The 13,266-nt window shown below is 41.2% G+C and overlaps 1 protein-coding gene across 1 annotated transcript in view; it reads left to right on the top strand.

The window, feature by feature from the left end:
* The first annotated feature begins 315 nt into the window (after positions 1 to 315).
* LOC131225470 (uncharacterized) overlaps positions 316 to 13,266 on the top strand; it is a 29,655-nt gene continuing 16,704 nt past the window's right edge. The window contains exons 1-6 of the mRNA XM_058220998.1: positions 316 to 472; positions 4,591 to 4,672; positions 4,794 to 4,861; positions 5,970 to 6,067; positions 6,226 to 6,362; positions 6,746 to 6,813. Coding sequence (XP_058076981.1) covers positions 462 to 472; positions 4,591 to 4,672; positions 4,794 to 4,861; positions 5,970 to 6,067; positions 6,226 to 6,362; positions 6,746 to 6,813 — 464 coding nt within the window. The 5' untranslated portion in view covers positions 316 to 461. The remainder of the gene's footprint in view (positions 473 to 4,590; positions 4,673 to 4,793; positions 4,862 to 5,969; positions 6,068 to 6,225; positions 6,363 to 6,745; positions 6,814 to 13,266) is intronic.

Genomic DNA, 13,266 nt, shown 5'->3' with positions numbered 1-13,266 from the left:
ACATTCCATCCAGAAGATTCTATTGTAGGCGTCCCATCCCAATGTCTCTGATTGTTCCCTTTGGTGTGACCCACCTACGTTATGGATCAGGATCCATTTTGGGATCCAGTTCTAACATGAGGAGAATCATCTAATGGATGGTCTGGATGGCACTCAAACATCACGGTGGGCCCCACATAGCTCGAACTTGCGAACGTATGTGATCATTCCTCATGTAGGCCACGATGTGCACTAAACTGATCGGACGGTTCTGATCTCGCGAACGTGTGTACCTCAATTCGCATTACTTTCTCCTGGTACAAACACGCGCGGTCCCGAGAAGGGTAGCCGGCTCAGCTTAAGAAACACGCGACTAACATGCGCCGTATCGAGACACTGCGCACTTCTCTTTCCTTCTAGCTCCAGAAAGGGCTTCACCAAGGTTGCAGTCTGCAAGCAGCTCTTCCTTCAATTTCTATAACATGTTCAAGAAGTCAGCTCTCTCTCTCTCTCTCTCTCTCTCTCTCTCTCTCTCTCCCCCCTAATTTCCGTACAATCTAGGGCTTTTAGTTTCAATGCTTGAAAATCTAGGTTTTGATATGATTCGCAACTTTCATTCCCGTTATTTTTACAGAAATCTACATTGTTTTATAATAAAATTCCAATCACTCGATCTCCGTACACGCACCGCACGTGCAAGCGACATGGACCGTATTTGATGGGCCTTGGTGTAGATTGGCCATTTGGCGAAAATCACACCAGTCAGATGACTCCACCTGACGATTAGAGGACATTGATCGTTTGTTAGGATTTTTCTCCAATCTCCCGATCTTAATTCTAAAAAATGATCAAACTGCTATACGGCATTACCTGATCGGTGCAGTTTTGGTATGCCGCATCAAATGAATGGTTTAGATCTCCTGTACATGTCTTCGATGTCCCTTGAAGTCGAGGGCTTGATAACGAGCTTAGATGTTGGCGTAGTAGTGAAATATATGTCTCATTTCTTTATTTCCATCTTATTTATTGAATGGAACTTACCAATCATATGTGTGGCTGCATCTGTTGGAAAATTTCAGTTTTATTTGTATCCATGAGAAATATCCACTCTTTGATTGAGCAGTTTGTCCTTCTCAAATGATTGATCGGGTCCTGTTAAATGCGGAGTGATTATCTATTTTCTATCCACAGATTGGACAGCTAGGATCATTGCTGTAGAGACATTTGGTCACTCTCTCACTTACGGTGAGACCCAAGTGAGGAAGAGCTTAGATTAGTGAAATCTGCATCTTACCTTGCCTAGAAAAGAAAGCCATCTTGTTTTATTGACCATGATGCAATACCTCTCCATCCAAGCTGCTTTGAGCATTATAGCCTGTATATCATGGTTTGAAGACTTGTTTGAGTCCGATAGGACTCGTCCGAGTTGAGTTGAAGTCAGTTTTTTTTTTTTGTTTGGTTAGCTTGTTAGTACACACCCATGTCAGTACACACTCCATGTTAGCCACCCCTGCTAGGGATCGATACCAAGACCTCAAGTGTTGAAACGAGGTAGAGTTGATACCACTGTTACCAAATTTCAGTGTTTTCTGTCTTACAAAATTAATGTGATTAGAAGAAAAAAGATCATACTCAAATTTGATTCAAATTCCCCCTTTGGAGGGGTTTACTGAATTATGGAGACACAATACATTCCACCCTGTGAGTTGTGACATACCACATGCCCTTGGCTGCATCTTATTTGGAGAAAAACCTTGATTAAAAGGGAAAACCAAATGTTCTATCTTGTACAACGATGTGTGCCATGTGTGTGCACAAAGTGATTCCAGCCTGATTTAGCTGTTGGAGTGTATAGGCTTTTTTGAAACCTATCGCAGGTAAGTGTCCATCTATCTCATAGTTGATGCGACGATTGTGGGGGATGAGATGACATGTGTTGAAGGCAAAGATGATAATGCTTCTGGGAGATCCCATTATCAAATACATGGGAGACATAGGAAGCAGCATGACCATAGCAGCCGTGGCTTACCGATATGTTGTGAACCATGGTTCAGTGGTCGTTGATTTAACAAATAATTGGTGTGGCATGATCATAACATTATGGGCTTATGATCGTAGTGTAGACCGTGGATTAGAGAGGGAGGTATAGTGGCATGACCCACCTCTCCGAAGAGGAAAGGGGCTGTGAGTTTGCCTACACACATTCACAAGCTTTGATGGTGACAGTGATGGTCATAGGGTCTCTCCCATTAGGGTGAGAGGGCTGCAATTGTCCTATGACAGTCACAGACTTCTTGTGTAACCTATGACTCCTCTCATCCCTGGGTAGACACCAGGGTGAGGAGCACTTGCCAGGTGAAGTAAAGCATGCTCAGAGGGTCAGGAAACTGTCTGTCTACACTATTGTATTCTCTCCTAGATGTGGCTGTGGGTGTCGATGTCCTGAATGGCTACCCCCCAGGGGCACTTTTCATTGTGTGCTTGATGCCAAGGGTACCATGGGTGACACTTCTTGTCCCGATGCCTATGGCACTTAGTCGTGCCACCAAGGAATACTTTCCAGAGTATGTTGGCATGCAACTGTTGACACTAGGTGATAGTGTGTGAGATGTGCATCCTGCAGCGATGCCTTTTGCTCATTGGCATGAATGCATTAGTTCAAGCGGCATCGCTTTCTGGTGTCACCGCCTATGTCTTGCACATGATGCCTTTGGCCCTTTGGCTTACATGGCATTAGACAAATGGCTTTGTGTGATGCGAGGACTGTTGAGTTTGGAATGGCATTTCAAGTGCAATCGGGAGCCTAGAGGCAGGGTTATTGGACATTGGTCCTAGTGCTTGCAATTTGCATTGTGGCTCGTGTCAGGTAGGCGTTGAAGGTGTAAGCAGTGAGCGCCTATGAGACCCTTTGGATGCTGTGTGCATCGGCTACTCAGCCCTCAACTCTAGGGTAGAATGGCGATGTGTGCCTGCATGGTCAATACTTATTGCACTACCTTTGCACATACAACAACCACAAGTCTGTAGAGTCGGGTAGGCTCGGACCGACTCATTTGAGTCGCTTGTAGGTAAGTTGGTCTGAGTTAGTCTTGTGCGACTTGGCTTCGCTCTAACCCATTTCATTTTTTTCGGTCAGGTGAGTTGATTGAAGTTGGTCTTGTTTGACTCGGCATCACTCAAACCCTTCTTTCGTTTTTGCAATTTTCTCCCCTTTTTTTTTTTTTTTCCTCCTTTTTTTGCCTCCAAACCCTAGATCTTGGTTATTGAAGTATCTAGAGATGATTTAAGAGCCTCCAACGAATTTGTTAATTTAGTAAAAATACTTTACCAAAAAGCTATCAATTTTTTAAAGGATCAATTAGATACCTATTCGGCAATTTAGCACAACGAATTGGCATTTGTTGCATTTTAGGTCACAAATTAGCTAGATTTTATCTTAAAAAAATGAGAGAGAGAGAGAGAGAGAGAGAGAGAGAGAGAGAGAGAGAGAGAGAGAGAGAGAGTGTGTGTGTGTGTGTGTATGAGGTACTCTCAAGTCCAATCAGTTGGACTATACCTTAGGTCGACTAACTAGGTTAAATTTTATTAATTTGAATTAATGCCAATAAATACTATGTAAAAGGAGTTATTCCATGACTTGAAAAATGCCTAAAACTAAAAACACCAGCACGACAGGGTGTGAATTCCGACCCATGGGCCTGCGGTCAGGGTGCGGTCATGCCGCTCCTGTACTCGCAGCGCATAAGAAAATGGGTCCGATGGACCCATCGTCCATCCACATCAACTCCTCCGCTCTAGTACTCTGTTGGCGACGCCTCTTCCTTTGGTATACTCTAGAGGGTGCACTATTGATGTCCGCATTAGTTTTTTTTTTTTTTTTTCCCTAATTACAACAGTAAATGGCTGTAAATGGGTAATGATTATTTACTATTGTAATTGTGTAGTGACATCTACTTACATTTGATTGCAATGATGATTTTGCTACATTGTTTCACCCAGAAATCACTTGACTCTTGATTTACGAGCCATAATTCCTGTTTAAACAAACACCTTGAAATGATAATAATGGCTCATTTACCTTGCATTTCATAGTAAATTGGAAAACTAAACAGGCCCTGAATAGCAATAGTTCAATAAAGTTGGAAATGAATTATGTGCGGAGGACAGAGTACCCGCTTGATTTGTAATGAGGATTAAACCCCAAATAACAATTCAAGTCACTACAACCTTGAAAGACACAACATTGTAACAATGAGTTGGTTGCCATCATCATCACTGTCACCATCATTGTTATCGCCATCACCACTGGCCTTGTCCAAGCTATTTGGGGTTGGCTTTACGAATCAAGAATTTTCATGATCGCTTTACCACTGGATGGCTACCTAACATCAATCCTCCTACCTGGGATTGGGATACACTGCTGTGTCCCTTCCTATAAAAAATGTTAGTATCATTGCCAACATCATCATCGTTCCATAAAAAAATTGCCCTACCTCCATTATGATCATTTCCTCTCTATATATTTGAATTATTTCAATTCGGTACTGCTAAAATTCCAACCCAACCTTGGGTTCTCAACAAACCAACATGTTTTTGTATTGTTCCTTGCAGGTTTTCCTCTGAAGATGTTTCTGCACAAAATCAAGTGAAGGCATCTGTTCAACGCAAGATCCGACAAAGTATCGCTGACGAGGTTCGGATGTCAGCTGAGCATTGGCATTCTCTTATTGTTGAAGTTCTTGGAACAATGCAAGCATGGATGCTTATATTTTAGTTCATTTATGCGCCTGATATGATCTCCACTGTTGCCGCAGTACCCAGGCCTTGAACCGGTGTTGGATGACTTGCTTCCGAAGAAATCACCTCTCATCGTTGCTAAATGGTTTATTCAAATGTTTCCAACACTGATATCTTTTCTTGATTAAGTTCAAAGACTCTTAAGTTGATGAGTAGTTGATCATATCTCAGACTTCTATCGATGAATTAGTATCTTGGATTCTACCACACATTGATTTTAGCAAATCAAACCTTAGTTTCATGAAGCAATGGTGGAAGTGGGAGTGGATACACATGTGAATGTGGGGAAGCATCACTCCTAAAAAAAAGGAGCTATTGGGGTCCTACTAGTCAGCAAACGTGTTGTTTGCACAGAATTGCATACATGTAAGGCTACGGTTCAAGGATCAAAACTGTTGATCTGGTGTGGTCCACCATGGATGTTGGCTGCCCCCAAAATTTCCAGATTGGAAGATCTTAACCCATTATTGCTTGTACTATTTTCCATCGAATTTGGACAATTGCTAATTATCTCCCTAACTATCTATTTATTGGCTAGATCAAAGGGATTAATCTTCCAATCTGTTAGAGTTTTGAGGCATCTCTCACCATGGTTAGGCCCCTTTGATCAATGTTTTGGATCGCCAAACCATGGAGTTATGAAATCTTACATGTGAGCAGACTATTTTAGGAGTGATGATAGAGTCCTGGTCTACTTTTGCCAATGAGCTGGATCTTGTAATTCCTCTTTAAAGAAATCATGAAGTTAAAGCATGTATGGAAATGTTTGTATAAAACGATATTAAAAAATTTCATTCATGTACTTATATTTGGCAGGATATAGAAATTATGTTTTGGTGACACTGTTTATAGCCAGAGTATGAAATCCCCTAGGCTACAATTGTTAAAAGATTGAGTTAACACTGGGCTTGGTGAATTGTGGTAATTGTAGTTTGCACCAGGACAAAAGGAGGTTTGGTAGTGAGAGCAGGATTAAGATTTTGAAGTGGGAAGTGGGTACTTGAGCAAAGGGTTGTTGCTAAGCATTGAACTTTCGGCTTTGCAGCTTGCTTAAGTTGAACTTAAATTGAAACAGTGGGTGAATTCCTGCCAAGGAAGATGTTAGGAGGTCTTGTCTTATTGATGGAAGACATTGCTAATTTCTAAGTTGACTTGAATCAGTTCTGATGAATTTTTTTTTTTTTTTTTTTCAGTCAAAATCATCTAAATCTGGTTCTGGTGAACAATGTGCCTTTATTTTTCAACATTCGTGATGGCCCTTACATGCCAACACTACGGCTTCTTCATCAATGTAAAGCATCTCTTCTACCACTTATTGTCTTCTCTTACCGTTTATGTGCTGACACAGTACGCTTTTATGCTGTATAATTGAAGCCTGTCTAGTTCCTCTATTGAAGAAGCCTGTCTTTGTCTTGGTCTTCTTCTCCCATCCTTCCTTATTGTTTTCAGATCCAGATATAATGAAAAAATTACAAGTGGATAGGGGTGCAATCAAATTTGTCCTTGCTGGTGCAAACATAATGTGTCCTGGTCTTACATCTCCTGGTGGCATTTTGGATGATGAAGTGTTGGAAGAAACTCCTGTGGTATGAATTCTTCGGTTTATCATCTAACACCATCATAGTGATATGCACTTTGAATAATCTGCAATACTGAATTGATTAAAACAAGGCTTTATGTACATATCAACAAACCAGAAGGTTGTCATTGCCCTCTCCGTTGTTCAGTAGAGGTCGTGATAGTCACCCTTTACTGCTATTTTTTAGGAAGCTATCATTTTAGTAGGGCTGGCAATGGGCTGGGACTGGGCCAATCAAAATTAATATTTGTATAGGCATGGCCGGGCAGCCTTGGCCCGACTAGTTCAAAATCCATCCTGAACAAACCCCAGGCCTTCTCGTTGCCAGCCCTATATTTGAGTCAAAGTCTGATTATTTCTATTTCTACTGATATGTAAAACTGAATGCAGGCTATAATGGCTGAAGGGAAGCAACATGCTCTTGCAATTGGGTTTACAAAAATGTCGGCTAAAGACATGTAAGTCCACTCCTTAGGTGTTGGTTCTTTGGATGTACTGGCTTTCAATTCATGGTATTTTAATTTTCTTAGTAAAGAAAAGAAATTTTATTTAAGAGCAAAAGGCAAGGAAAACTGCCAATCAGCTAGTTTATTTGATTTTGACTTCGATAATCTGTACACCCAATCTCTCTCTCTCTCTCTCTCTCTCTCTCTCTCTCTCTCTCTCTCTCTCAAAAGGAAAAAAGAAAAAGTAAAAAAGAAAAACGAAAAAAGATAATCTGTACATCCACCTAGGTGATTTGATACTCAGTTGTTTTTTTTTTTTTTCAAAGAACTATTCAGATAATGTAAACTGCCTAAGCATATGTTGCTTGGGATAGATTTTGCGTTGATTTTTTCTATCCTTGCATTAATTGCTAGACCACAGAGAAGTCCAACAGTCCCTTATCGTGGTCTTGATACAATGGGGTGATTTGTCATGGTTGTTTGGATTCCAAATGGGTATGTTGTCATGTAAAATTCCAGATTCTAGATGTGAAATCTTGCACATCAGGGCCTTTCTTTATTATAATAAAATGTGTGTGAAGAAACATTCCTTTTCTTTTCTTTTCTTGTATTGCGAGTGGTAGCGGACACCTTATTAAGAAAAATCAAAGCAGGATAATTCCCAATTCAAGGAGCCTGGTGGTGAACATTTTCTTTCGGTAGAGCATCGACCAAGGTGTTTGTCTCTCTACCACATGGGAAAACGTAATGTTTAGCGTAGAGGCACATTCACTACTCTCACTAGAACAGAAAGCTCAATTTTCAAGGTTTAGAATTCAGCAGAGATATCCACAAGACAATTTTTTCAACCCCTTCCACAACTACGACCGTAGAGAAGTTCCTTGAAAAGATTCTCAACATTTCTCCAGGGACCTTAGTTGTAGCCACACTAGCCTCTATCCAACTAATGAGGCCATAAAGTAACATATGAACAATGCCCCTACCATCTCTCAGGATCCCACCTATGCCGCAATCACTCGAATTGCCAATGGAAAACCTATCTAACTAAACTTTCACACATGGAAAGGGGCACTTTCCATTTGTTGATGATCATTACTCCCAACAGATAGCCATCCATCACAACCATCCGATCTCTAGGTATGTCAGAAATTGTAGTTCCTTATTTATTTATTTATTCTTGATAGATAACTGAAATTTATTAAAGAAAAGCACCAAGGTGGTGCAAAAGGATACAACTCCAAAAAGGAAAGAAAAATTACAACCTTCTAGGGCTTTTAAACAAGAGGCCCATTCAAGAACATAAAGCTTAACCCTACTAAAAACCTCCGCCATCAAAGTACTCTTATTGTGAAAGTATCTACCATTCCTTTTATTCCAAAGTGCCCATAGGGCAACCAAACAGATCAATCACCAAATAACCCTTCCCTGAATCCCTAGCTTAACTCCGTGCCAAACCAAGAGAAGGTCATCAATAGCTACTGGCAGGCATCAGTCATGCCATTTTGAACAACCTAAGGAAGCTAGACCACACTGTCCCAATAGAAGGGCAATGGACGAAAAGGTGATCAACTGATTCAGCGTTCACCATAAACATACCACACACATCGGGGAGTACCATTTCTCTTTTTGAAGTTCCTCTTTCTTCTGATGAGCCAAACAAACACAACTATTTTTACAGGAGCACCATAATACCACAAGGATGTATGTGCACTTGCCCTTCCCCCCCAAAGGCAATCGAAGCATCGAATAGAAGTACTAGAACAAGAAGCAAATGGATTTATCCTTAGCCCAAGCCATCCTATCCCATTCTTTGGACACTGGAAGACAATACTAAAGATGGTCTTTTGCAGCTTTAGGAACTCCACTTCTATGTCAAGTAAGTTCCTACAGCAAGGAGGAGATGATATGAACACATTCTTGCTGTAAGGAGCACCTAAAAATCAAGATATTGCTTTTTGGAGAGAGTTGAGCTTGTCTTAGAAATTTGGCCTATGAGTGGAGTCTCACCTATTCACACATCTTCGCATAAACGAATCTTCTTCCTATCGCCTAGGTAGACTTGATCCCTACTTTGAACTTGGGCTCGACTGCCTTCCAAATTCCTGACACCCTATATGTAGACGAGTCTCTAACCCACCAGCCTCCTTGGCATCCATACTTGGTTGCAAGTTTGCAACAGACTCTCCACAAAGAATCTTTTTCCTACATGAACCCTCATAGCAATCTCCCCAAAAGTACTAGAATTACCTTGTCCAAATCCCGGATTGCCACCCCCCCAGAACGGTTTGTAAACCTCTTTCCATCCCAGGAGATGGAATTTTTTCATTTCTTCCATACCCTACCAGAAGAAGTCTCACCTCAACCTTTCCAGTTTGGCTGAAATAGACTCTAGACACTTGAAGAGGGACATATAATTCAATGGCGTATTTGGCAATGCTACTTTTATTAGAATAAGCCGCCCACCAAGTGATAAATACTGACCCTTCCATTTGGATAATTTCCTTTCAATCATTTCCATAACTGTCCAACAGATGTTTAGTCGGTTTACCGATGCAAAGGGGAAGACCAAGATAGTTGGAGGGGAAGGTTCCTACGCTCCATCCAAAATTTCCTGCTATCCGCTCGACCTTTTCCTTTGACATCTGAACACTTAACATCTCACTTTTAGTGATGTTGACTTTCAGCCCTAAAACCACCTTAAAACACCTGACAAGCTTTCCTAAATTGTTTGCCATGGTCGCCTCAACATCACAGAAAAGGATGGTGTCATTGGGGGGAGACACAGGTGCAGGAGTTGAATATAGGAGGAGAGTCAATTCAAAACCAGAAGCATAAATAGACACAGAAAGAGGAGACTCCTCGAGCAAGATAAAGTGGGGATATCATCATGTGTGTGGAACATAATTCTATGTGACAGACAAGTCACTTGAGGAGAAATGAACACACATGCCAGGATGGTTGCATGCATGAAATCCCCTCGGTCCTTTACGGGGACACATGTAGTGTAACGCCCCGAATTTTCATGGCTAGAGTTCGTACTCGTGCCCGAGGAAACCGGGTGTTAATAATGTAGAGATTGGTGCTTTAAAAATCGCACCTTATTTTTTTTCATTTGGATCACATCCACATACATTTATAAGGTAACAATTACGAGAATAAAATCAACTGTATTGATTATTTCATCAGAGTAAAAGAATAATCAAATGCCCTCTCAATGAGAGCTTATTACATTTATCGAGTTTGCAGCGAAAGTATGAAACTAAATAGTAAAACTATCTTCCTATTCTTTCAGTATGATCTTTCATAAGGAGATAGTTCACTAAGTCTTCAATCTGTACATCACCTCATCTGTACGGTTGGGAGAGGGTCAACGCCCTACTCACAGTGATAGTTATCCTTCAAGATTAACAATAGTTCAAGAGATTCATAAAAGCAATATAAAGGTTCTGATACATCCCGTACTCCACAACTATGAGAGGTATCAATATGCGTAAGCAACCTACATGAGATGCATGCCTAACAAAGTATATGCGGTTTATCACACTTAGCAATTGCCATAATGTGGAATATGATTAGAGTTATCCGACTCGCCCCGTAACCCATACTACGGAGATTCACTGGCTTGTCCCATGTTGGTTTTATGCAGTTACCCGAAGACAAACACAATACATGACTGAATGAATTACGTGACACGATTTGTTCATGGAGCGACTATTTGCGACATCCAATCCTGGAAGTGATGTAACACGCATTGCGAATTACTTACATCGATTTGTGCACCACTACCCATAAAACATGGAATTACGTGTTGCCCCAGGGGCCGCTATCGAAAATGCATTATTTCCATGATATATATTCGATCGCTAGAAGAGGAATACCCAACATAGTACTTGCACCAAAAAGGAAAATCCATTGAATCATGGGAGTTCAGGAATATCAAGAACATGCCCAAGCCCTTAATAGATAGCACAAGGCCAATAACATAAAGAGAAGAGTGACAATGGCCAACTCAACAAAGATAAAAGTGCAATGGCCAACGTAATAAAGAGGAGAGTGACGATGGTCAACTCAATAAAAGAAGAGTAGCAATGGCTAACTCAACAAATAGAAGAGCGGCAACAGCCGATTCAATAGTAAGGAGAGTGGCACTGACTAACTCAATAAAGAGACGAGTGGTAGAGCCAACTCAATATATTTGATAAGGCAAGGGCAAGGCTTGTATCCATCACCCCACATAAATTCATAAAGATCTCATGTAAACAATATTATACTATAATCTCCAAGGGTAAATAATTGATGGTAAAACATATAATTGCAGGAAGAATTCAAAGCAACTCGAAGGCATGTTAAAGGCAAGATAGAAAAATCACGAAGGCATGTAAAGGCAAGATGAAACAACAGGATGACATGTAAGGCAAGGTAAATATAATAACTTAAATTAATGTAAGCCTAAAGGATAAAACCCTCACCTTAAGTTATTTGATATCTGCTAATAAGTTTAAAGGCTTTGAGAAATCCTAGGATCAGAACCCGTTTTCCTGTCTCGAACTAACATGGAGTAGCAACTCAGAGGTTGACTCAGTGAGTCAACTTAGCACACAACCTTTCTCTCTCTTTCTTTCTTTCCTTCCTTTCCTTTCTCTTCCTTTTTTCTTTTCTTTCTCTTTCTTTCTTTCTTACCTTTCCTTTTCTTTCGTTCCTTCCTTTTTTTTCTCTCTCTCTCTCTATCTCTCTCTCTCTCTCTCTCTCTCTTTTCCTTTCCTTTCCTTTCTTCTTCTTCCTTTTCTTGCTGCCACGTCCAACAGGGAGCTGGATGTTGCTCTCTCTCTCTCTCTCTTACGTTTTTTCTTCTCAATGGGACGTTGAAAGTCCCCTTTTATAGGTGTGAGGCTTTAGGTCGGCTGGACTTCCTGGCACCGACTTGTTTACGCAACAACTTTTGAAGATAAAGGTCGGACGCAGGTTTGGTGAGCGAAACCTTTGTCTGACCGCCAGTATCTCTTGCTCCTTCTTGGATCCAATCGGATCTTGGATAGTGTTGTCCCTGAGTGGGCCTCTGAATGGATGGCCCCGATCGCGTTGCCTTCCAGTGAACGGGATTATCGGGGTCCTGCGGACGCAATTCTTGGAGGCGGGGTCTGCGTAAGGGAAGACAATGGAGTCCCGTGTTTCTTTTTTCTTCGTGTGTTGGTTTCGGAGAGCTTGGGCAAGGTCGGAATCTTTATTTCCTAGGTTTGAACGGCCCAGATCAAGTTCTGATAGCCGTATATGGGTTTATTACGTGGAAGAAGTGGGATTGCGTTGGGTTTCTTTCAACGCTATTTGCGGTAGGAAATTGTGTGAGGATTTGTTTATTTTCGTAGTTGAGTTGGAGGTGAAAGGGACCAGGGTTTGGTCGGTTTTGACTCTTGGATGAGACGAATGGTTCTGATCATTGAGGATCATCATGATGGTGGGTCACTAGCGCTCTCAAACGGACTTTGTCCGTCATCGTTGCAGTGCAGAGGTCCTTCTGTTGGGAATTGCATGCACTCACGTGTAAAGTCCCACGCACGAACGCCTAGGGTTGGGATGGAGGTGGCCCCCGATTATGATGGATGGTTTATATCTATCATCTGGGTCGAGTAGGTGGCCCACGAGTGATGCCAGCGACATCCGTTTGAATCCTCGCTGCGGTGGGAACAAGAGATTTTCTCTCTTTTGTTGAAGAGTGCAGGTCAAACGTGGTTTGACCGCACCGAGTGTTTCCGTGTAGTGCTGGTGTACCAGCCTTTGTGCACACGCACCTTGCGTGTGAGGTCCATGACGATATACGGTTAGGTCTACTTCGTCCATTGTTCTTTGTTGATTGTTAATGAGGTCATCTTTAACGCATATAGTGCATATGGATCTTAAGTGGGCTCTAAACTCAATGGTTAATGGCTAATCTATCTATTGGGTTATTTTTACAATGATCTAAGGGTTGAATTCGACGTGTACGGTTAATTTAGGATTCATAGGCATGAAAGAAAATTTCACGTTCATTGGATAGTGGAAACTATGTGATCTATAATTCGAGGCCTAAGTTAATGGCATTTTCATAATTATTACTGATTCAATAGTTTTGTGAAATCTAATGGGTCTACATGGTATTACGTACATTTCTAAGTAATTCTTATAAAAGAACTTTTGCCTAAATCATCATGGATGAAGGATTATTCGTTGATTTAGTTAGTGGAATGTACATGTATTAAACTACGTGATCAACAGTCGGATGACTTGATTTGTGGGTGGGGATTGTTCTCAGGGGTTAGATACGTGTCAGGGAAATAATGTAAGGTTAGGATAGTTAGTTTGATGGCGTACACATGTACGTATTACGTTAAATTTCATGGTAACACTCGAGAACTTTCAATACTCGGGTATTGAAAAGTTCGGCGTGTTACAATCTACCCCCCTTAAAGATAATTTGACCCCCAAAATTTA

The sequence above is a fragment of the Magnolia sinica genome, chromosome 14 (assembly GCF_029962835.1).
Source record: "Magnolia sinica isolate HGM2019 chromosome 14, MsV1, whole genome shotgun sequence".
Lineage (NCBI taxonomy): Eukaryota > Viridiplantae > Streptophyta > Magnoliopsida > Magnoliales > Magnoliaceae > Magnolia > Magnolia sinica.
The sequence above is the reverse complement of the archived record's forward strand: the minus strand, read 5'-3'. Positions and strand labels throughout refer to the sequence as shown.